This window comes from Polypterus senegalus, chromosome 5, assembly GCF_016835505.1.
Source record: "Polypterus senegalus isolate Bchr_013 chromosome 5, ASM1683550v1, whole genome shotgun sequence".
Classification (NCBI taxonomy): domain Eukaryota; kingdom Metazoa; phylum Chordata; class Cladistia; order Polypteriformes; family Polypteridae; genus Polypterus; species Polypterus senegalus.
The window spans coordinates 63,999,240-64,024,498 of NC_053158.1; the positions used below are offsets into that span (position 1 = coordinate 63,999,240).

The 25,259-nt window shown below is 36.4% G+C and overlaps 1 protein-coding gene across 4 annotated transcripts in view; it reads left to right on the forward strand.

Moving 5' to 3' along the window:
- Positions 1 to 25,259, forward strand: part of osbpl1a (oxysterol binding protein-like 1A) — a 243,556-nt gene that overhangs the window by 57,259 nt on the left and 161,038 nt on the right. For 3 of the 4 annotated variants that reach the window (XM_039754706.1, XM_039754708.1, XM_039754707.1), the window contains exons 9-13: positions 879 to 923; positions 2,889 to 2,962; positions 4,507 to 4,570; positions 14,712 to 14,813; positions 24,839 to 24,964. In XM_039754706.1, the coding sequence (XP_039610640.1) occupies positions 879 to 923; positions 2,889 to 2,962; positions 4,507 to 4,570; positions 14,712 to 14,813; positions 24,839 to 24,964 (411 nt within the window). The remainder of the gene's footprint in view (positions 1 to 878; positions 924 to 2,888; positions 2,963 to 4,506; positions 4,571 to 14,711; positions 14,814 to 24,838; positions 24,965 to 25,259) is intronic. The other variant, XM_039754709.1, reaches the window with a different exon arrangement.

A 25,259-nucleotide genomic window follows, 5' to 3' on the forward strand; every position in this document is an offset into this window, starting at 1 on the left:
CATCACTTGAATACATTTGTACTGGAATGGCTATAAGAGTAGAAAGTGGATAGTTCTGAAGTGGCAGAGTTAAAGCTTACATGTTGTGAATCCTGTTGAAAAGCTGTGGGAGGGGGGTCTTGAAACACTGTATTTGCAAGAACATTCTCGTTCCACTGCTAAAGCTGTTTTGTATGGAGAAGCAAGCAGAGTTTATTTGTAGTTGATTTGTATGACTAATAAATGTAACATTTAATATTCTTAAAACTTTTTTTTAATCTAGTTCGTGGTCATGGTGGGCCAGAGAAGGTCCCAACGATATTGGGCACAAGGCAGAAACCAATCCTGTCCATTAACTGGCCAACTTGGACAGTTTAGAGTCACCAGTTAACCTAAGCTGTACATATCTGGGAATATGGAGAAAAAAAAACAAGATTAATGGGAAGTATACCCATGCATACATCAGGAGAATTTGCAGCATCTACACAAACAAGAATGTGGGGGTAGAATGAAAACCTACTGTCAAAGAGTCTGGCTGAATTCTTGCACAAAGGCTAGAGGGTTACTTGAACTAAAGCCAAAAGTATACTTTTTACACACCTGGAAATTGTTGAGTGATTGATTGAAATGTATTTTTTTTGGTTAGATTGCCTTAATGAATTGATACTATTGAAAGATAATTATTCATATGAATTGTTGAAGAAATATTAACTGCTGTCATTTATCTAATTACTTACTGTACATATACACAAATACATATAATGTAATAAGGAGGGGGAAGATATATTGAAATGTCTGTGTAGTTTAAAAGTAGCGGCTAGTAAATGTACCTTCGTTCCCAGAACTGGGAATTCTCACCTTTTCAGCTCAATTCTTGCCTTGTTTTGCCTCCTTTTTAGGTTGTGAACCGCAATTTGAAGAAATTTGAAGGGTATCTCTGGAAGGTACACATTCTTTTTGATTTATAAAAAAAAATACTAAATAATGGTTATTGCCCTTTACAGTTGATTATTATACAATTTCACAGTGTTTCCAACAAATCTCTAGGATTCTCTGAAAGGTGGCTTCTAGAGAAGAACCAAACAGACAAATAAGTATCAATGGCAGTTCACATAAACAAATTAAATAAATAAAATACAAAAATCTTAAGACATTACTGATGATGTTTTCAGGAAGCGGGGAATGGTCTTTATTTGTGGTTTTTAAAAAAATCCATCAGTGCTGTCATGGTTTGATTCTTTTTGATTTGATCAGTTGTTTTGGGGGTTTCTGAGACCCAGGAATCTAATGGTCATATTTTTTTGTTACAGTGCATTTTTACTGATAATAGCTATTTTTTAAATTCTTGTATGGCACCATCTTATTTTTAATTTTATGGGCACTGCCATTTTGGGACTGCTTTGTTGATGTTTGCAGTGCTACTGTTAGATAAGGTCAAACGGAAGTGTGCTTCAAATGACCTCACTAGGTCAAAGCTATAAAGGTCCACATTGTACATATCCTGGTTGTGCAAGTTTGGATTCAACTAAAAACACTCTGCATTCTGTTTTGTCTTTTCATTTAAAGATGATTTTGTTTTGAAATCTTTTCTCTCCTTGGCTTTCATTTTGGCCCAGGTACTTGTATTATTATGCCTTTTGACCTTCTCACTCCATTCTGTCATTAGGATGTTTTGTCATGCATCTGTTGTTTAACTTATTAGATTCCTACTCTCCTAGTTGTGACCTTAGAGCAAAGTCATGGAAAGCAAGCTACCTCCTGATTCCAATTATAAAACCAACTGCTGCCTCCTTGCACAGTCAGTACAAATACATCATTGATTTTTTTCCATCCTGTCCTGCTTCTAAAACTGTGTTATAGATTTAAAGACTGCTGACCAAGAATATAATGTATTTTCCCTCAGTATCACAAGCTTTATTTTAGTGCATTGTGGACATATTGGTATGTGCTTGTCAGAAGAGCACGACAGCGGTGAATCCTACCAGTACAGGAACCTACCTTTTTAAAGTCACATGTAATATGGCGTTATACTGATCCTAATTTATTTTTCCTTACCTAATGTACATTGTTAGTCTAGCGGCTTGTTGCCATGGATACTCTGCAGATAAAAGATTAACCATTGTGTATTAGATAGATACTTATTAAGAGGTGTATTTATTTATATATATATATATATATATATATATAATTTTTTTTTATTTTTGATATCCTGCATCTTAAAGATTTGCACAGAAACATATGTGTTTTTTTTAGTAAAGGTATTTGAAGGGGAATATATAAAAGAATGAAGTATCTCATAAATCAGGAGGGTTAAATTGTAATGTCGCTCAGTTCTGTTAAACATATTTTTTGGATTTAAAGTGACAAATCATTGTAAGACATTTTGTTTTAAAAAACAATGTTAAAGGGCTGTATATAAATATTTAAGGAAAGAAAACTATCATTCATGTATATTTCTTAACCGCACTTCCTTGTATCAGTGAAAGCAGTATTACTATACTTTACAGTTAACATGATGTTAACTAAGAAGGAAAAAATAGAATGAACAGCTGTATTGTACATAGCCACTGGCTATAAAGGAATGAAACATTTTGTATCTTGGAAAACAATAAAAGCACACCAACTTCATCATTTGGAATGATGAGAGAAGTGAGAATAAAAGTTTTTTGCAGGTGGTGGACTCTATGAATCTTTATGAATTCATTTTTAAAGTATATACTGTACAGTATTTTTTAAAGTATAAACAAAAAAGAGCCATACTGAGACCATTATTGCAGTGCAAACATTTAAACATGCTATTCATATTTGCTTGTAACCAGATTCTAAACAGAATTAGGCTTTAGTATAAATTATTCTGGTGGACTAATAAAATACGCTGACTTGTGGATTTTTGTTTTTTTTTTAAATAGACATCCCGCTTTTTTGGATGGAAGCTATTTTGGGTGGTTGTTCAAGATGGAGTTTTGTCATGGTATCCAAAACAGTAAGCATCCATGCATGTATCATTTGTTAAAAGTGACTGCTATAAATCTACAGTCAATACTGTTAATTTTTATGAGTAATATGGTGGTTTTAACCAGAGTTTACAGAGGCACCCAGCAAGCCATCTCCCGCTGTAACATTTTGCCACCAAGTATTAATCCAGGTTGGATATTTAGTTTTATGCTGTATTTTAAGAACATAAGGCTGCATTAGAAATAGACTGTAGAGACTTAAGCATACAGCTGCTGTAAATACATCATTTTCTTTGCAACAGGTAGATTTCTTTATTTTAAATTTTTTTACATTTGTCTCATGAAAATGACAGGGTGCCAAAGAAATTCTTAACTTGGTATTCAAAGGCTCAAACAGTTAATTAGTCGTAGGATGCTTTTGAAAGGTGACAGTAGTTTTGAAAAGAGAATGAAATTAGAAAATGGCACAATATAGTCAAAATTCAGGCAAGGGTAATAACTGAGAAGACAATAAGTAAATTTTAAAAATGCATTGGATTTGTAGCCTGAAACATAGCCTGAGCCAAGAAATACAAGACGTAATTCATAATCATAGGGAAGAAAAGGCTGTCATGACCAGTAAACTCAAAGCTTTTAACAACAACAAATAATATAGTTTTTTTTGCATGATGCTAGCCTTCATCCTATTACATAATGAGTTCATGCATTGCACACTCATTGACATCCAGCCTAAGAATGACTTTGGAACCATCATCAAAACTATCTTACAATGATGATGTTCATAAGAAAAACAAGACAGTGCTACAGGAGAACATGAATCATTTTTAATATTGTTAAAAAGAATATGATCACTAGATTCCTTGGCCTTGGAAACCCCCAAAAACCATACTCAAATAATTTTTAGAGCCCAAGGAACAGTAAGAAAAAATAAAATATGTCAAATCATGTCACTACTGAGTTAAGTGTAATATATTTAATATACAAATGTACTTTATGTACCTGGATAAAAGTATCTGGTCAAGTTATTGTAATAGCTTAGAAGTTAGATAAACAATGAAGCTTGTTTCAAAAAGACTGAACTAACGTGTATTGTATCTAATAGCACACTGCTTGTGCAAACTACTGTACATTCTCTACATTGTTTTTGAAACTTGAGCAATAATTTATTTAAACAGTATTCCCTGATAGAATAGAGAGAAAAGTGGTATAGTGCTGCATATTAAATTGTTAGCCGGGATTGCTGGTTTAATTCTTTAAATATTTATATTACTTTGTTAGAACCTTGTGCAATGCTTTTTGGAAGACTTTTTTTTGTAATAGTGAGTGAACTTTTTTATAACTATAGTATCCATAAAGAAGGTTAGATGGTTGTTAGGATATACAATGAATACAGCTGTAAATTTACAGCAAGTTACGGTATAAGGAATCCATTGTTTTGGATATAAGTGGGTATTATTTATATTTTCAGTGTGACTGTGGTAGTTTTTTATACAATTCAAGGTCTCCTTTTTTTATGCTTAAATAATGAATTTGTGTTTGTTTCTTCTGTGTTTTACCTTGGAATTTTTTTAAGGTCTGATGCTAGCAGTTGTATTAACCGACAAGGATGTAAACACCTGACTCAAGCTGTTTGCACGGTAAGGTCCTTTAAGGTTTAACTACAAATAGAAATTAAAAAAAGATAATATACTGTAGCTTTACTATATTAGACACGCTGCATCTTATTAGGAGCATGATGGTATGTATGGCTTTTACCTCTGCTGTATTCAAATTCTAGGAGCATGGGTTTGATTCCTAGCTCAATCAATGTCTCAGAATTTTTCATATTCTTCATCTGTCTGCTTGAGTATTCTCCAAATGCTATGGTTTCTCACATTTCGTCTATCCATGTCTATTGGCACATCCCTATAAAGTACCAAGTTCGGTAACTGCTTCATACAGTAATGTAAAGCCTTTAAATGCATCGTCTCGACAAAACAGAAAATCACTGGGTTAGACAGAGCATCTATCAAGATCAGTCACAAAAAATATAAAGCTACTACTACTTTGAACAATTGATGATTACATGTATTTATACTGAGAATATTGTGTTACATATATCAAAATATCAGAAAATGGTCCTTGAAGTGCAAAAGAACATAATGGATAAAAAAAATTGTCCTAAGTTCAAGCTTTCAAGCAGCATGAAAAAAACTCTGCAAGTCAAGGGAAACAACTCCTTTTAATTTAGGAATATACTGAAATTCAGAGTCTGGACTGATACCTGTCTTTGTGTGCCTCATGCACTTTACTAGAATACATTTTTATGATAGCAGGAAATGTTATCACACTTGAAACTTAACTGGAAAAGTATTGAGAGATTTTAGAAATGTCATAAGCACCCATCTGAGTACTGTGTTTGAGCAATTGGTATTAGCACATAGTATAGTTTCCTCAGTGTGACTACAAGATGGCACAAAAGGAACAAATTGCTTGCAAATACCACCTTTTGTTTTGAGGATTACCCTTCTTAACATGGTGAGCGTGATGTTGAAATAGATGTTAATATATGCTCCACGGTGTTAAATTCATTTTTGTAATTCATGCCTCTACTCCACATCCAAACAAAGCATGGTGACACAACATAGCTGCATGTAGAAAAGAATTCAGCAACAAATGTGTGCTGCTAGTAATTCTCCCCCACTGACTCCAGCACTTCAGTCTCAGATTCTTTAATAAGTTTAGTGGCTAACACATTAATCAAAGCACAATCCAATACATCCGTTGTAATTGTAAGTTTGTTGTAGCTTTGCTGACGATACAATACAATGTAAGCTACACCACAAAAACTGGATATGCCGATACTTCACTGAGTTCAGGCTCAGAGTGCCAGTGTATAACAAGTTCATAGATAAAGTGCAACTACAAACATTACAAATTATTAACTACATAATGTGTACACATAAAGATACCATTTTGTTTAGCACAGCTAAAGAAAGTAATTTCAAACTGCTTAACATAAAGGGAATCTTACAATGTCTATCCATTAATGTTGACATTGAACTCTGCACAGTTCACAATGGAGGAGCAGAAAACAGATTAGTCCGCAGCATCTCTGGAAAAATAAACCTCTGTTGGATCCACAGTCAGTTATAATACAAAGTCATATACAATGAAGTGGGAGAGTACTAAAGCAGCTTCATATTTTATATATGTTTTATGCATACTGTATTAGAACAGTGTGCTGGACTGTTTTTAATGTCATTCTCACAAATGTTCTGTTTTTTCTGCTGAACAGTAATTTAGAAATCTGTTAACTTGGGGTAAACCTATGCAGAATTAGAGCTCCAATTTTTACACACCTGAGTGTAAAATGCTCCTGTTGTCACAACTTTTACTGTGAGTCTCCTTGGATTCCAATCTTGATGCACATCGCCAATGCACAGCTTTATTTGCTAGCACCTTATTTCACCATACTGTATACTGTATGAAACAAGGGTGTGTGTTGTGATTTACATTTCTGGTGTTTCTGTCAGAATCATACTGTTTTTATATGATTTTAATCTTCTTGCCCTCTCTGTTTGTCTAGGTCAAATTTTGCAATTAATCTTTTTAGCCACGTTTACTAAACCGATTTCCTTCAAACTTTGCATGCATGCTGATCTCCAGTGACAATGCAATATTTCATCAGTTTCGACCCGGCATCTGAATGCTGATTACATTAAATTTAAATTTCTCATTTCCTCATGTGATATTTTTAGCGTATGCACGTACAGTGGGTACGGAAAGTATTCAGACCCCTTTCAATTTTTCACTCTTTGTTATATTGTAGCCATTTGCTAAAATCATTTAAATTAATTTTTTTCCTCATTAATGTACAAACAGCACCCCATATTGACAGACAAAAAAAAAGAATTTTTGAAATTGTTGCAGATTTATTAAAAAAGAAAAACTGAAATATCACATGGTCCTAAGTATTCAGACCCTTTGCTGTGACACTCATATATTTTAACTCAGGTGCTTTCCATTTCTTCTGATCATCCTTGAGATCACCTTCATTTGAGTCCAGCTGTGTTTGATTATACAGATTGGACTTGATTAGGAAAGCCACACACCTGTCTAAATAAGACCTTACAGCTCACAATGCATTTCAGAGCAAATGAGAATCATGAGGTCAAAGGAACTGCCTGAAGAGCTCAGAGACAGAATTGTGGCAAGGCACAGATCTGGCCAAGGTTACATAAAAAATTTTGCTGCACTTAAGGTTCCCAAGAGCACAGTGGCCTCCATAATCTTTAAATGGAAGATGTTTGGGACCACCAGAACCCTTCCTAGAGCTGGCTGTCCGGCCAAGCTCAGCTACCGGGGGAGAAGAGCCTTGGTGAGAGAGGTAAAGAAGAACCCAAAGATCACTTTGGCTGAGCTCCAGAGATGCAGTCAGGAGATGGGAGAAAGTTGTAAAAAGTCAATCATCACTGTAGCCCTCCACAAGTCAGGGCTTTATGGCAGAGTGGCCTGTCGGAAGCCTCTCTTCAGTGCAAGACACATGACAGCCCGCAAGAAGTTTGCTAAAAGACACCTGAAGGACTCTGAGATGGTGAAAAATAAGATTCTCTGGTCTGATGAGACCAAGATAGAACGTTTTGGCCTTAATTCTAAGCAGTATGTGTGGAGACAACCAGGCACTGCTCATCACTTGTCCAATACAGTCCCCACAATGAAGCATGGCGGTGGCAGCATCATGCTGTGGGGGTGTTTTTCAGCTGCAGGGACAGGACGACTGGTTGCAATCGAGGGAAAGATGAATGTGGCCAAGTACAGGGATATCCTGGACAAAAACCTTCCCCAGTGTGCTAAGGACCTCAGACTGGGCCGAAGGTTTACCTTCCAGCAAGACAATGATCCTAAGCACACAACTAAAATAACGAAGGAGTGGCTTCACAACAACTCTGTGACTGTTCTTGAATGGCCCAGCCAGAGCCCTGACTTAAACCCAATTGAGCATCTCTGGAGAGACCTAAAAATGGCTGTCCACCAACGTTTACCATTCAACCTAACAGAACTGGAGAGGATCTGCAAGGAGGAATGGCAGAGGATCCCCAAATCCAGGTGTGAAAAACTTGTTGCATCTTTCCCAAGAAGACTCATGGCTGTATTAGCTCAAAAGGGTGCTTCTACTAAAAACTGAGCAAAGGGTCTGAATACTTAGGACCATGTGATATTTCAGTTTTTCTTTTTTAATAAATCTGCAACAATTTAAAAAAATATTTTTTTTGTCTGTCAATATTGGGTGCTCTGTGTACATTAATGAGGAAAAAAATTAATTTAAATGATTTTAGCAAATGGCTGCAATATAACAAAGAGTGAAAAATTGAAGGGGGTCTGAATACTTTCCGTACCCACTGTATATATAGTTTTTTTAGCTGACACATACATGTAAATAAAAAAATTAGCAGTGTTGTTCAAGTTGTATGTACATTGGATTTTCAGTCAAATGATTGAAGGTTCAAGACTAATGTAGACAAATTATTAAAAAAAAATCTGATTAATTGATATTGAAGTTTTGTCAGATTACTTGAATGTGACAGTTAAGCAGCATTGGTCATGTGGTTAGCATGTTGAACGTTCAATCAAATGGTCGAAGGTTCAAGACCAAAGTACACTTTTTCTTTCTTCATTTTATCAATTTTTCATTATTTATATATATAAATTTGGCAAAACACTTTTGTCAGTGATTTGACAATATTGGCACAGTGGATAAAGTGTTGGGCTTTTCTAAGAAAGATTGAACATTCGATTCTCCAATATACAAATGCACATTTCCAGTAAAATGTACACTTGTAAGGTTTCACCGTGGTTAAGAAATGAGAAATAAACATGAATGTTACATTTCACTTTAAGATCGTAGTTTCAATTCCACTCTGTCGCTAATGTAATTTATGTCATATAACCTTCAAACCCAAGTCAAGATTTTTGTAACGTGCCAAGAACTGTGCGGCATTAGGTGCTAAAATTATATATAAAAGATTTTTTTTTTAATTTTATTGCAATCCATACAAAGCAATCAAGTTTTTACAAAAAGAAAAATTGAGTTAAGAACAGATCGATCCCCACCCCTGAGAGAGAGAGCCAGCCATACGACGTAAAATTTAAGGCTTGTAAACATACCTAAATTAATAAATTCTCTGTGCTTCATGACCTTATTTTAAAATGTTACTGATTAGATCCTGCCATGTTTTGAAAAAAGTCTGTATGGATCCTCTAACTGAGTATTTGATTTTTTCCAATTTCAAATAATATAACACATCGGTTTCCCACTGACTTAAAAGAGGAGAGTTTGGGTTCTTCCAGTTTATCAGAATCAGTCTGTGTGCCAAAAGTGTAGTGAATGCAATCACAATTTGTTTGTCTTTCTCCACTTTAAGCCCCTCTAGAATAACCCCAAGCACAACTGTTAATGGGTTTGGAGGGATTGTGAGTCCAAGGCTGTCTGAAAGGTAATTAAAAATTTTTGTCCAGAATGATGTTAATTTGGTGCAGGACCAAAACATGTGACCCAGTGAGGCTGGGACTTGATTGCAACATTCGCAGGTTGGATCATGCCCTGGAAACATTTTGGAGAGTTTTAGTTGAGACAGATGTGCTCGATATATAATTTTGAGTTGTATAATTGTATGCTTTGCGCATATGGAGCTCGAGTGAATTCTCTGCATTGCTACTTTCCACTCCTTTTCTGATATATTAATTGAGAGATGATTTTCCCAGTGTCCTCTTGGATCTTTGAAAGGGAGGAATTGTAAAATGATTTTATATATTGTAGAGATGGTGTCTTAAGTCCTTGAGATTGAGCAATATTTTTTGCAGCATGGATGAGGTTGTAGGATGAGGAAAATCTGGAAGGTTCTGTTTAACAAAGTTCCTGATTTGAAGATAGTGAAAGAAATGTGTAGCTGGAATGTTAAATTTGGAATGTAATTGTTCATAGGATGCAAAGAAGTTGTCTATATAAAGATCTCTAAGCAAGTTAATTCCAAATTTTTTCCAGATATTAAAAACTGCATATGTAGGTGGTTCTCTTGCAGAGATGCCACAGATAGAAGCTTCTCCGTCTTAAAATGCTTTCTACATTGGTTCCAGATTCTAAGTGAGTGGAGCACAATTGGGTTATTTGTATATTGCCGATAATGTGTATTTATTGGAGCACAGAGTAAGGAATACAAAGAAGTACTGCAGCATTTTACTTCTTTTGCGGTCCATGCCTGTGTTCTTCTATTTGTGTCCAGGTTCTTCTCGCCTGTATATTTGCTGCCCAGTAATAAAACTGGAAGTTAGGTAGAGCCATGCCTCCTTCTGCCTTTTGTCTTTGTAGGGTCGCTCTTTTGATGCGTGGATGTTTTGAATTCCAAATAAATGAGGTTATTGTTGAATCTAATTGCCTAAAAAATGATTTATTAATGTATATTGGAATGTTTTGAAATAAAAAAAGGAGCTTAGGAAGAATATTCATCTTAACAGTGTTAATTCTTCCAGCTAGTGTGAGATAAAGGGTTGACCATCTATGCAAGTCTTGTTTAATTTTTTCCATGCAGACGGTGAAATTTTGTTGATTTAGAGCTTTATGTTTACTTGTGATGTTTACCCCTAGGTATTTATACTGTTCTGCAATGACAAAAGGTAGGGTATTTAATCTAATACTATATGCTTGAGAATTCACTGGAAAGAGTACACTTTTATTCAGATTAATTCTGAGACCAGAGATCTTTTGAAATTCTGTGAGTGCTGTTAAGACTGCAGGTACAGAATTTTCTGGGTCCGATATATACAATACCATATCATCTGCATATAATGAGATTTTCTGTTCCAGTCCTTCTCTGCTAATCCCCTTTATCTGATCTGTATTTCGACAATGTATTGTCAGTGGTTCAATGGCATTCGCAAACAGCAGCAGTGATAAGGGGCATCCTTGTCTAGTGCCACATTCTAGTTGAAAGTAGTCTGAGCAAATGTTGTTGATCCAAACTGAAGCTTCTGGGTTAGAATACAGTAATTTAATCCATGGACAAATGTTCGGGCCAAACCCAAACTTCTCCAATGTAGTAAAAAGATAGTTCCATTCAATCATATAAAAGATTTTTAAGTGACATTATTTTATTAAAAAAATACTAGGGGGCTTTGCCCCCTGCTCGCTTTGCTCACCAACCCCTGTGTTTGGTTAATTTGATATACAATTAAATTTTTTTTCTTTGGAATTGTTTCAATTTCATTATTTGCATTTTTACTTTAAAGCTTCATTAAAAACAATATTTTTTGGAGACACATTGTGACAACACAACGTATAACTGTCCGTGAGTGACTATTGTTTCTGTTTTTCTAATAAATAATCTGACTTTTTCTAATGTTTGTCCCTGTGATTTATTGATTGTCATAGCAAAAGCTATTCTCACGGTAAACTGTAAACATTTTAATACGAATGGCATATCACGATCTCCTTTGGTGTGTAATGTTATTCCCGGAATATATACAGTACATTACCTTTCTTTTTGCCTGTTACAATTTGCATCGCTTCTCCGTGATCATCAATATACACCTGACTGAATTGTGTATTCTTTGAAATTCAACTTGTCATTGCTTTAACTGTTCCGGGACTACAGATTCTCATAGCGTATGGTCCATTATTGTGTAAATACACGTTTTTGTGCATTGAATGATGTGAATTCGAAAATACTTTGTTGTCTACTCTTTACCTTTTATTTCTGACCTCGATTTGTCCTGCTATTTTTTCAATTACACCTGGTTCTGATGGTTATTCAACTTTTGTTTGCGGTAATGCAATCTTTTCTTTGATACTGTAGCAACTGACATGATAAGTGTCACAAAAGTTTTACTTGAACAAACGCCGACTTCCTAACCCCAAACACAATTTTCTAGCACTCTCTCCAACCCCTCCTCCCCTGGGTCTCGCAACCCTTACCGCATCAATCAATACCCTGCTATCAGTCTTCCGTGCTGTACTCTGCTCTCCCTCAATCAGACCGAACAGTCACTTAAAACCAAAAAGGCCTCAACCTGTCTGGAACGCTACAATACTTTCGAATTTTACTGCTTTCATATTCTATACCTTTCTTTGCTTGTGTATCGCGCCATTGTTTGTTTGAGCCTTTCGAATTCCAATGCTTTCATAATTTATCTGCCTTTTTTTCTCTCCAGCGCCTTTGGAGTTCTATTCTCCGTATTGTCCTTATACGCTTTATATGTGCTGAGAGCACAGGATGTGTGTGTGCTACGTGCTTTTACACGACGGAGTGTTTTTTGAAGGGTGTGCTCTTATATGATATTTTTTGTAAGTAGGGCATGTCTTGCAAGAATCTCATATTCCACGTCCCCGCAAGACATCCCTGGGACAATCTCTTGGCACCAAGTCTCATGTTTACGGTCCCCGCGATACGGTCCGTGGCAAGTCTCTTTTGTCTCGCGAGTCTTTTAAATGTCTTCCGAGAACTTCCAAAAAGATCACGTATCGTCGTCTTGCTTTTGCTTTCCAGGATTTTTTTTATAATGGAGAGATACTAAAAAGTAAAAAATATTTTTTACTTGTACTGAATTGAAGAAAATCTTATCCTTACAAATTAATTGGAAACTGCAGTGAATTCCAGTTCCCAGATACATTGTCAAAATTCTGTGGTTGCTGTCCATGGTTTATTGCCATTTCTCTATAATACGATGAGACAGGTATTTGCCTGTGTCCTGCAGGTTAGTGACTGTAATACAGTGTAGTACACATTTATAAACCTTGATCCAAAGCTATATACTTCCCAGAGATGGTCCTATGCTTACAGTCCAATTTAGAAATTGTAGTGGCACAAGCATGTTATAATTATGGTTATCTTCATTCAGAAGTGTTCTAAATTTAAACTTACTTTTAGTTAAATAATAGTAATAATTATGTGGTCTTCACAGCAAATAGGACTTGGATTTGATTTTCAGAACAGCTTCAAACTGGATGAGATTGCATTTGTGAGTCAACCTTTTAATTACCCTGTGTCTCAACTAGGTTCATTGCTTGTGCCCAGTGTTAATGGTGCAGGCTCAATGGCCATGCAACTAAAATATTTCGGAAGCACAATGAATGGATGGACTATAAAACTGACCATCTTACTCATTATCTAAGTAGTGTATAAAGTAAAATGAAAAAGTAAGTAAATCTCCTGGAAATTGTTGACTTTTTCAACATATTTGAATAAACAAAATGTGATACTGAACAAATAACACATAAATTTGACATGGTGTGTTTATTCTTGTAATCTAATAACAAAAATGCAGATTTGTCATGTGGAAAAAGTAAGTATACCCCTACTTTTATTACTGCTTCAAATCCATAAAATTAGAATAATTTGATCCATATTAGGTTCCAATAATTAGAACCACCTTTGGGAGTATACAGGTGGAACTTGTTTAATTTTTAAACTGTAGATATCTAGAGTTTGTTGTTTTCTTTTCTATTGGTGTGTGTGGAATCATTATGCCAAGATGAAAAGAGTTCTGCAAGGCCCCCAGCAAAAAGGTTTTGTATGACCTTGAGTGTGCGAAGTAATTGCCAAATTATTTGAAATGTTTCATTCCCCTGCAAGACAATTATCTTCAAGTGGCTTCAAACAAGTGCATATTTGTCTAGGAACGGCAAGTCCACCAAATTCATCCCAAAAGATGACTGTTTGATACTGAACATAGTCTCCAACATCCCCAAAATTTCATTGTGGGATCTGTATGTAATTCATATAGTTTTTCTCAAGTTTGTGTCAGTGTTCATGCATCTAAAATCAGAAATAGATTGTGAGTTGTGCCAAGAAAAAGCCTTTACTGTCCAAAAAGAGCAAGACTACAGGTTGCTTTTGAACATACAGGCAAAGATGAAGCCTTTTGGAACAATGACAGATGAATTCAAGTTAGTTGTTTGGCCACAGTATCGGTAGACATGTTTGGAGCAAACCAAAGACAACATTTCAAGAGAAGAACCTTTATACCAGCCGTGAAGCATGATGGTGGAAATGTTATGATTTGAGTTAACTTTACTGCCTCAGGGACAACTTGCAATCATCAAGTCACCGACAGTATGAATTCTGTATCAAATCCAAAGTGTGCTTTTGGAGAAAGTAAGGCAATTTGACCAAGATTTAAAGTTGATCATGATACTGATCTAAACCACACTACCAAATCTACTAAGGAGTGACTCAAAAAGAAGAAATGGATGGTTATGGAAATCAAAGCCCTGATTTGAATCCCATTGAAATATTGTGGGGAGATTTGAAATGAGTAGTACATGCACGATATCCCAGAAACATCTTGCAGCTGAAGACATTTTGTGTGAAGGAGTGGTCAAACATTTCACTGAGTCGTTGTCAGAGGCTGGTGGGCAGTTATGCAGAAAGCCTACAAGTAGTCATTTCTCTTAAAGGGGGCAACATCATCTTCTGAGGCCAAGGTTGTACTTACTTTTTTCCCAATACACCATTGCATCTATTGATATTTTTGTTGAGCAAATGATTAACAATGCAAATTTACTTGTGTTTTTATTCAGTTATATCAACTTAGTCTGTAGTAATTGTTTGCATGAAGATCTACTCTTTATCTGTTCGAATATGTTGACAATTTCAAGAATTTCCATTGGGGCATATTTTCCTATGACTATATACATATTTTTTCTGGTGTGTGATGCCTGAAATGTAAAATCTAAAATAATCTTTGTTATGTTTTGCAATTTTTAGTAGCATTTCCATATTTTGGATGTTCTTTGTTTACTAGGTGAAGGCCAGAGACAGCTGCCACTTTTCTGTCAAATGTTTTGATGACAGCATTCATGTTTTCAAAGTGCATGCTAAGAATGAACCAGATATAATGAGAAAAGTAAGTTAAAGTTTAAATTTGTCATTTGCAATATTGCCTTCAGTAAACTTATTTGCTATCAAGTTTAAATTTTGCTTTTAATTAGTAGAATGCAGTGTCAAGTTTCAATTCTACAGTAGTAAAATGAAGTGTTTTGCATTTGCTGTATGTAGTGTGTTTACTGCACAAGCTTGCAATATTTTTTCTTAAATTCAGTATGTTCCTTTGAAAGTGAAGTATCATGCTAATCAAAAAGGCAGCAAGCAGGCTTAACAAAGATGGACCAAAAATATTTTTATATCCAGTCACTTTGCAGTATGAGAACAGTTTTGAGATCCCGCGATGAGAGTACTGTGACTGTATTTTGAAAATTAATGGCCGTTTATTTTTTCTCAAAAACCATATGCATTTTCTAATAATGTAATGTCAATTGTAACTAGTAATTGTTAAATAAGAATCTTCTTTTTTAATCCAATTTTTTATACAAATTAAAGTTTTTAATTAGTTTTTGTACCATTATAAATTAGGACTGGAGATTTGGAAGCACTTGTTATTTAGTGACATGCTTTTAGTTAAAGCTGAGAAAAAGTACACCATTATTCCTGGGATGTGCAACAAATAATATATTTTTCCTTGTAGTTCATAGGAAATTTAGTCTTATTTTTGCATTTGTCATATTGATGCATTATAATTTGCTTAACATTTATTTTGTTGCATTTTTGACACTGTAGTTATATAAATAATAGAGGTATAACTTTCATTTATAATAATAACAGTGGATGGCATTATAATGCACAGGTTAATGGTACTCCGCTGCCTCACAGCTTCAAGTTCAAATTCCAGTCCAGGCACTGCCTATGTAGAGTTTTCACATAGTAACTGTAACTGTGTCCATGTGGGTTTTCCTCTCACATTCCAAGATGTGAATGTTAGGTGAAATGGCAGCTCTAAACTGGTTTGTGTGAGGCTTGCAATGGACTCCCAGTCCATCCGGGATTAATTCCAGCATTGCACCCAGTGCTGTCTGAAGTGCACCCCACTCCCCAGTCCAAACCAACCCCCCGCCAAACCTAGGCTGAGTAGATTTAATAGTAGATGGATGTCTTCTAATAACAATGTGAATGTAAATTTGCAATTTGTTCTGATTTTGTTTTTTTTTTCCATTTTTTCAAAATAAGCATGTGGTGTCTCCTGCATTGCACCCAGTGCTGTCTGAATTGACTTCATCCTCTACAACCCACAAACTAGGCTGAGCAGATTTGCTAGTAGAAAATAAGCATGTGGTGTCTCCAGTACTAATAGCCAGATTATTTTCATCAAAGACTAAGGATTCATATAATTATTATTGACTTGGCTGAATTTTCTTTTCTATGTACACTAAATTTGGCACATGAAACATGTTTAATATTTTATTTGTGAATATAAAACAGTTGGATTGCTTATTTTCTATTATTACTGTGATTGGTATAAACAAAGACCATGGGAATCCTATTTTTAGCACTATACTACAGCAAGCTTTTCTTTTTCTAAAATTAAATTTATAGTCAAACACGGAAAAATTAAATAGAGATCTGGGGCTTCCCATTGACAGAGGAAGAGTGACAACCTTCAGGCTTTGTAGATTTGGAAGAGGTGGGTGGTTGTTGGGGAAGTGGTGATGTTGGATGAACCTTTGGTCCTGAAAATATATATTTCTAGCTGTTCACTCTAACAGTATATTTTTAGTAATCAATGCCTACATTCATGTGAAAATATTAGGACACCCTTTGAAAGCATGTGGTTTTTGTAACATTTTTAATAAATGGTTATTTCATCTCCGTTTCAACAATACAGAGATTAAAGTAATCCAACTAAACAAAGAAAACTGAGAAAAGTCTTTTCAAGATCTTCTGTAAATGTCATTCTACAAAAATGCCTATTCTAACTGAGGAAAAGATAGGACACCCTTGCCCCTAATAGCGAGTGTTACCTCCTTTGGCTGAAATAACTGCAGTGAGACGGTTCTTGTAGCCATCTACCAGTCTTCGACATCGGTCTGAGGAAATTTTACCCCACTCCTCAATGCAGAACTTTTTCAGCTGTGAGATGTTTGAGGGTTTCTTGCACGTACAGCCCTTTTCAAGTCACCCCACAGCATCTCAATGGGATTCAAATCTGGACTTTGACTTGGCCATTCCAGGACTCTCCATTTCTTCTTTTCAGCCAATCTTTGGTTGATTTACTAGTATGTTTTGGGTCATTGTCATGTTGCATGGTCCAGTTCCGCTTCAGCTTTAATTTTCTAACTGATGGTCTCACATGTTCTTCAAGCACCTTCTGATACACAGTAGAATTCATCGTGGATTCTATGATGGTGAGCTGACCAGGTCCTGCTGCAGCAAAGCAGCCCCAAACCATGACACTTCCACCTCCATGCTTCACAGTTGGTATGAGGTTCTTTTCTTGGAATGCTGTGTTTGGTTTACGCCAAACATGTCCTCTGCTGTTGTGTCCAAATAATTCAATTTTGGACTCATCTGTCCAAAGAACATTATTCCAGAAGTCCTGGTCTTTGTCAACTTTATCTCTGGCAAATGTCAGTCTGGCCTCGATGTTTCTCTTGGAAAGCAAAGGTTTCCTCCTTGCACACCTCCCATGCAAGTTAAACTTGTACAGTCTCTTTCTGATTGTAGAGGCATGTACTTCTACATCAACAGTAGCCAGAGCCTGCTGTAGTTCTCGAGATGACACTTTAGGGTTTTGGAGACCTCTTTTAGCATCTTGCGGTCTGCTCTTGGGGTGAACTTGCTGGGGCGACCAGTCCTGGGCATGTTGGCAGTTGTTTTGAAAGCCCTCCACTTGTAGACTATCTTCCGGACAGTGGAATGGCTGATTTCAAAATCTTTGAGATCTTTTTAAATCCCTTCCCAGACTCATAGGCTGCTACAATCTTTTTTCTGAAGTCCTCTGACAGCTCTTTTGTTCTCACCATGGTGCTCACTCTCACTTCAACAGTCAGGAGCACACCAAACTAAATGTCTGAGGTTTAAATAGGGCAAGCCTCATTCAACATGCAGAGTAACGATCTACTAATTATGTGCACCTGGTGTGATATACCTGTGTGAGATCTGAGCCAATTTAAGAGGGAATACATGTGAGGGTGTCCTATCTTTTCCTCAGTTAGAATAGGCATTTTTGTAGAATGACATTTACAGAAGATCTTGAAAAGACTTTTCTTCAGTTTTCTTTGTTTAGTTGGATTACTTTAATCTCTCTGTATTGTTGAAACGGAGATGAAATAACCATTTATTAAAAATGTTACAAAAACCACATGCTTTCAAAGGGTGTCCTAATGTTTTCACATGACTGTACATGTACTAATTTTTATAAATGCAGAGTATCTTTTTTCTTTTACTGTCTGTTACTGCGAACTGTATATTTGTGATACAATGTCAAGGGGCTGTTTTCTTATGTTGAGTGGCTACTACTCTCTCAGCCCCTTTACATGTCATATCATGAATATTTCTGTGAACATATTGGGGGGAAAAATTTCTGTAAACCAGTATGCCAGCATTCAAAAACAATGTTGGAAAATATTTAAGTAGAAACTGCTTTAACTTAAAAAGTATGTAAATTATCTGTGCATTGTTCACCCTAACAAATTTCTGGGTGAACAAGAAATGTTTTATTGTCATTTGAGAGACTTGTATTAAAAAATGCAAATGGGCTATGGGAGGAAACTGGAGGACTTAGAGGACATCCATGCAGACACGGGGAGAACCTTCAAACGCAGGGAAGACCTGGGATTTGAGCCCGGGTCTCCTTACTGTGAAGCATCAGTTCTACCACTGCACCACTGTGCCACCCATAAAAGGTAGTTTGACATACAAAAAGAAGCTTGTACTCTATTTGGATGAAAACTGTTCAGACGTTTTTGATACATACTTCTCCTTCCCTGTGGCAACAGGAAGACAAGTAATTGGCAGAAAGAGTGCAGTCACATACAGTCTTCAGTCTTGCTAATGCCTACAGCACTGTTTAAGCAAAAGCTTAATTTCTTTTTCCGTGCATTATGTGAATCACACTTTTTCTAGAGCAGAATAATAATGAACACATACCTAAACATTACTGTACATGTGTTCTTTTTATTATAAACCTGGGGTTACTTCCAGTGCCAGGGCAATTGCCCGATTGAAGTACTTCCAGGTCACACGGAAGTCCATCACAGTAGGGAGCTTGTCTCCCTGCAGCACCTTCTTGTGGCACCCCTTAACCCCAGCAGGGCAGCCCTGGTGGATTTCCCGGCATTCCCTGCTGACTTTACACTGGATGCAGATAACCAGGGGCCTCATGTATAAACGGTGCGTACGCACAGAAATGTTGCGTGAGAACTTTTCCACGTTCAAATTGCGATGTATTAAACCTGCACTTGGCGTAAAGCCACGCACTTTTCCACGGTACCTCATGCCTTGTCGTACGCAAGTTCTCCGCTCGGTTTTGCAGACTGGCGGCACCCAGCGTCAAAGCAATGGTACTGTTCCTGTGTGGTTACTCATTATTTTCCTGACGTGGCTTTATAAATACACTGAAACTAACCGCATATTGTTTATTAGTGTAACGCATCTGATTGTAATTAACTTGTAACAATATAATGGTCCAGGGAACAGCCATAGTATTCCAAATACCATAACTGCTTTAGTGTTGTTACTCTCACTTCTCCTTCTTCTTCTTCTTCTTCTTTCAACTGCTCCCGTTAGGAGTTGCCACAGCGGATCATCTTTTTCCATATTACTCTCACTGCACCACTCGGATTATTTATATCACTGTATCTGAGCGTGAATCACAGCAGCAGCTGATCGGAAAGAGAATTATCGGTATACAGTTTCATGGACACGCTGTCTCAGCCACTGCAAAACATTTTAAAGCCTTTCCTGTACAGACCACACGGTTCAGAAACAGTTTCATCCCAAGAACTTTAAATGCACTCAATCAATTGCACCTTGTAGAACTGTTTGTACTTAAGTACAATCACCACACTGTAAACTTGCACTATAGTTATAATATCGCACAACCTGAGCCACTTTATAAAGCGCATATTTACATATGATGACAATATCATTTTTAAGGTGAAATGCAGCAAAATATGTTTATTAAATTATACAGATAAAACTTTAACTTCATTTAAATAATCTATATTCTTCACTGGGAGTGTCATTAAGGATAGAATAATTAAACATGTACTACGAAAATATTTCAGTGTTCCTTAAGCGTTTTGAGGAATCGGCACTAAGCTTACAGATGGCTTAACTTCTATTACAAAGCTGATTGTGTGGCGATCAGTTACTTGGGGAAAGAAAAGCACTGACTGCAGTGACGGCTACGCCAATATATATTGAATATAAAACAGAAAGAGAAAATAATACAGCTAAAAACGCAGCGACAAATTTCGCCAAAATTTAAATGCTTGTGTCATGAGCACGAGGCGGCTATGCAGTGTCTGCAACGGACATGGCCATCCACCGTGCATAAGCTACCTTACTGACATTGGCGGGCGAAGGAGCCACCGATTCTTCCTCTGCCTAGTGCCACCACAAGCCTAGAGCCGCCCCCGAGTACTGCTGCAATAAATTATTTCATCGAAGTGAAACACATGTTTAATAACGTGCTTTAACTTCTATCGTCATGAAAATGATATCACGTATACATCTCAGTATTTTAGTTATTCAGAGAGCTGTAATATCATGAATGTAATGGATTCTGTGTCCAGTTGGAGGAAGAGAGACGGTTTAAGAAGCAAGTAGTGATTCACACACACAGAGCACATAGAAGATCAAATACAAAACAAAGCATTTAACGTGCTACTTTAATTACGATGTGATTTGAGAAACTGGTTAATTAAACGATTTTAAGATGAAGTTTATGATGTTCTACTTTAATGACAAAATAAACTACGTGATTAAAGTGGAAATGTCGAGATTGAAGTTCACATTTCGTGCTTTTTCCCCACTGGGTGCCTTTTTTTCTCTGTACCCTAATAAGCTTTCATATGACACTCTGACAGTCGGCTACAACTCGGCTTTTCACGGCGACTTTGATATGTGACTTCTTTTTTATTTCCGGCACTGTGCGATTTTGTGAACGTGAGCTTTCAAGTTTCTCCAACACTCTATGTCACTCGATCAACTTCCTTTTGTTGATTATACCATGGTTTATTTGAACAAATAGTATGTTTTTCCTTTGCCTCCACTTGGTATTCACTGAAATTCTTTATATTTTCCCCCATGCTTTTCCCATTGTCTTTTCACAGAAGGCTGAGCTTAAGGACGATTTATATTCATTTGCATATTCAAAGAGGCGTAATTCTGAGAGGAGTTGGAGCGTTACATTAAGCGCATGCACGAGCGTTACTTTTCACGCTGTTCGGGATGTATGTAGCAGAAGAACGTGGAAGTTGGAGTACGCACAGATTCCTACATCTGGATTTTTCTATGCCATTTTATTTTTCTATGCCATGTTATAGTTCTACGCACGGCGTTATACATGAGGCCCCAGGGCTGCTGCCATCTAGAGTTCTGGGGGAATGAAAAAACCCCAGCAAGATATATATATATATATATATATATATATATATATATATATATATATATATATATATATATTGTGACAGATAGAGGGCGCTATCGCTCCCTTGAACCCTTGTCCAAGACACCAGATAAAAGTCCAAATTATGAATTTATTTGAACTATAACGTGCACAAAGCACCCTCCTCTCCACAATACTCATTAAATAACACAATACTCTACAATAATAATTAATCCTCCACACTCCCAGACGCGTTGCCACCCTTCCACCCAGCTTAGCTTGTCGTCTGGAGTTCTCAGAGCCCTTTTATATTCCCTGACCCGGAAGTGTTCCCAATCCCCAGTCCATGTGATTCCTTATCACTTCCGGGTCAGATAAAAAGTCTTCATCTTCACCCCGAAAGTATTTCACTTCCGCTGTCGCTTTGCCTATGATGCACTTCTGTGTTATAGGGCACATGTGACTCTGGGCCTCCCTGCAGCATCCTCTGTTGGCCCCTCGGGTATCCAGCAGGTTTGTAGGGGAAAACTCCATAATCCATGATTCCCTGCTGGTATCCAGGAGAGCTCCATCTGGAAGCCTAGGGGTATTGGCCAGGATGACAAGCCGGCCATAGACCACTATATATATAATTTTTTATTTTTTTTTTAATGGACTGTCTGGCCATCCTTTACAGTCCTTCCTTTCAGGTTTGCTCCCTCTCCTGGTTGGGATGCCCGTCCAGCCCATGTGGCATCTACAATGCATACAAGTGCATGCTGAAACAAAACACTTATTTTTGAAAGCAGACTAGCTAAGGTTGAGAAAAGCCCTAAAAAAATGCAAAAATGAAATATAGAAACATTTTGTATTTTGAATAACAGACAGTGCCACCTCTGGAATTTCTTGATTCATATATATAATAAATCTATTTCAGAAACAAAATTAAAACACAAATGAAAAATGACCATAATGAATAAGTAAAGGTATTATTTTCACCCATCACTTCAAATTGAGGAATTATCTGATTGCTTAAATATTGTAAGTATGATTTTAGCCCTTAAGACAAGATACAAGGTGGCTTTCATTAATTTTAAGCAAATAAGCTTTAACCTCAGTCCAGCATAAGGTTTTGGAAGTAATAATCTATCTGCTTGTATAAAACTGCTCTGAATAAATCACAAGCATTCATTTACAGAAAAAGAATTGTGTCAAACCAATTTATTACATTTAAGCATACAGCTGCAGTAGTAGAGAAAGGCAGAACATGCAACATAATTTATTTAGAGCATTAATCATTTCACTTGATTTCACACCAAAGATTAATTCTGAAGCCATTGGCATCAGAGGTAACTTATGAACTTGGATTTTAAGCTGATTAACCGGCAAACACTACAGATAATGCTGTGTATGGGAAAGAATTCTGACCCCTGCACATTTCATTCTGATTCATTGGTTACATTTGCCATTTTTGCTCACCTATATTCTATAACTTATAATGGCAGAAGGAAAAAGTGTTTTCAAAAAGGTTTGCAAATTTATTAAAAATCAAAAACTGACATCTGATTTAAATGTAAGTATTCAGACATTTTGCTGTGGCATTCCAGATTGTGGTCAAGCGCAACCTGTTTGCTTTAATTGTCCATCAGATGTGTCTAGAACTTGATTGGACATAGTATAGAAAGGCACACTTCTGTGTATATAAGGTCTTACAATTCATACTGTATTTCAGGACAAAACCAAGCCATGAAGTCCAAAAAATTCCCTGTAGACTCCCACTCCCACAATCAAATTGTAGTGAGGCATTGATCAGGGCAAAGGAATAAAAACATTTCTTAAGCTTTTAGTGTTGCCAGGGGCACAGTGGCTTCTATAGTGGTGAAACAAAATAAGTTTGGGACCATCATGACCCCTCCTAAAGTTAGCCATCTTGGCAAACTGAGTGACCAGGGATGTAATCAAGAACCCAGTGGTCACTGTAACAGAGCTTTAGAATCCCTGTGCTGAAAATGGAGAATCTGTCAGAAGGGGGACCATCTCAGCAGCACTCCATCAATTAGACATTTATGGTAGAGTGACAAAATGGATGCCACTCACATATGAAAAGATTGAATGATTCAGAGAGCATCAGATAAAATACTCTCTGCTCTGATGACACAAAAATTAAACTCTTTGAACAGTACTTCAGGCACTTTGTCTGGCTCAGCAGCAGGAATGGGGAGACTGGTCAAAAGTGACGGGAGAGTGAATGCAGCCAGATACAGAGAGGTGTTTAAAGAAAATCTGCTGTTCACCTTTCAGCATGACAGTGACACAAACCATACAACAAAGACAGTGCTGAAATGGCTTTGAGACAAGTCTCTGGATGATCTTAAGTAGCCCAAGGAAAGCTCACCCTTTAACCTCATAAAACATTCATGGAGAACCTAAAGATGGAAATTTACAGATGGCATCCTTTCTAATTTAATGGAGTTTCAGAGGATCTGCCAGGATGGGATAAACTGCTCTGATTCAGATGTGCAAAACTTGTAGAGACGTGCCCAAGAAGACTCACAGTTGTAACTGCTGCCAAAAGAGCTTCTCCAAAGTCCTGAATTTAGGGTCTGTACCTACTAGATGGTTGACACTGACGTAAGGGAAGGCAAACTATGACAAGGATAAAATGGTTTACTTTAAGGTGACATCCTTATTCACTGTGCAATATGTGAAAGCATTTAAAAAGGCAATATAGGTACTGCATTACAATTTTAAATATGTTGAATTAATTAAGATTTCTTAAAATACATTACTTTCTGAAGATTCTTTTATGTTCCTATCCCAATTTCATCAAACTGGTAGTAATCACTATTGGATTGAATTTGTTGCTGTTTTGATGTAGTCTCTTTTGCCTCTAGCCTGTTACAACGTAGTACCATATTTCACATTCTTTAAATAAAATATGACCAGCATTCAAATGTTACCATCACAAGGCTGGGGCTAACAAAATAATTATTGAAATCAGACTATAATTTTTAGGAACATATATATTATAGATATATATTAAAGGTCTGATGATGCCCACTTTGAAAGTATTGGGAACAATATTAGTCACAAAACAAACATTATATTAAACATGGTCTCTGCATTGACTGTAATTGAGTTTAGTGCTCTTCTTGTAGCTGGGTCAAAGGGACTGGTTTATTCATTTATTCATAATAAAATTGCTTGGGGTGTCCATTGCTTAGTGCTGTTTGAATGCTGTAAAGGCAACATGTAGAAATGTAATATCACTATCATGCAAAAATCCATATAATCGTTGCCACTTAACACCACCAACAGCTGCTTATTTCATTTGCTTTTCTCTGACTGTAATCATTCCACATATGTGTTTCTTGTATTAAACTTTTACTGATTTTTAGGTTAAACATGAAATAAAATTAACTTGTTTTGAAATATGCTCTGTATTGAAATGACTAATGGTCTGGTTAGAATTAAAGCAGTGTTTTTTTATTTTAATATTGCCTTAGAAATGGATTGATGCAATTGAAGAACATTCTGCCTTTAGCACTCATTATTGTACTCAGGATCAGTTGTCTGATGACGACGATGATGATAATCAAGTGTCTTCTGAAGATTTAAGAGACTCCTTGCAGGTATTTTTTAGGATTTGGTACACTGTAATAATCCCTGATGGGAAACTGTCTTTTCATGTGACCTCTGGCAGTCAGAGCGCAAAGAGAGCCATTGTACAGTACTACTATGATAGATTTATTTTATACTTGATGTTAAGTTTTGTGTCAGCAACAAAACATGGATTAGAATGTTTAGTAAAATGAAAGTGTAATAATCAGCTAGACTTTATGAACTCTATATAAAACTGCAGTATTAAAAGTTGTTTCCTCCTTTAAGCCTGATGTTTCTGAGTTTGTCTCTGACCCCAGCATCCCT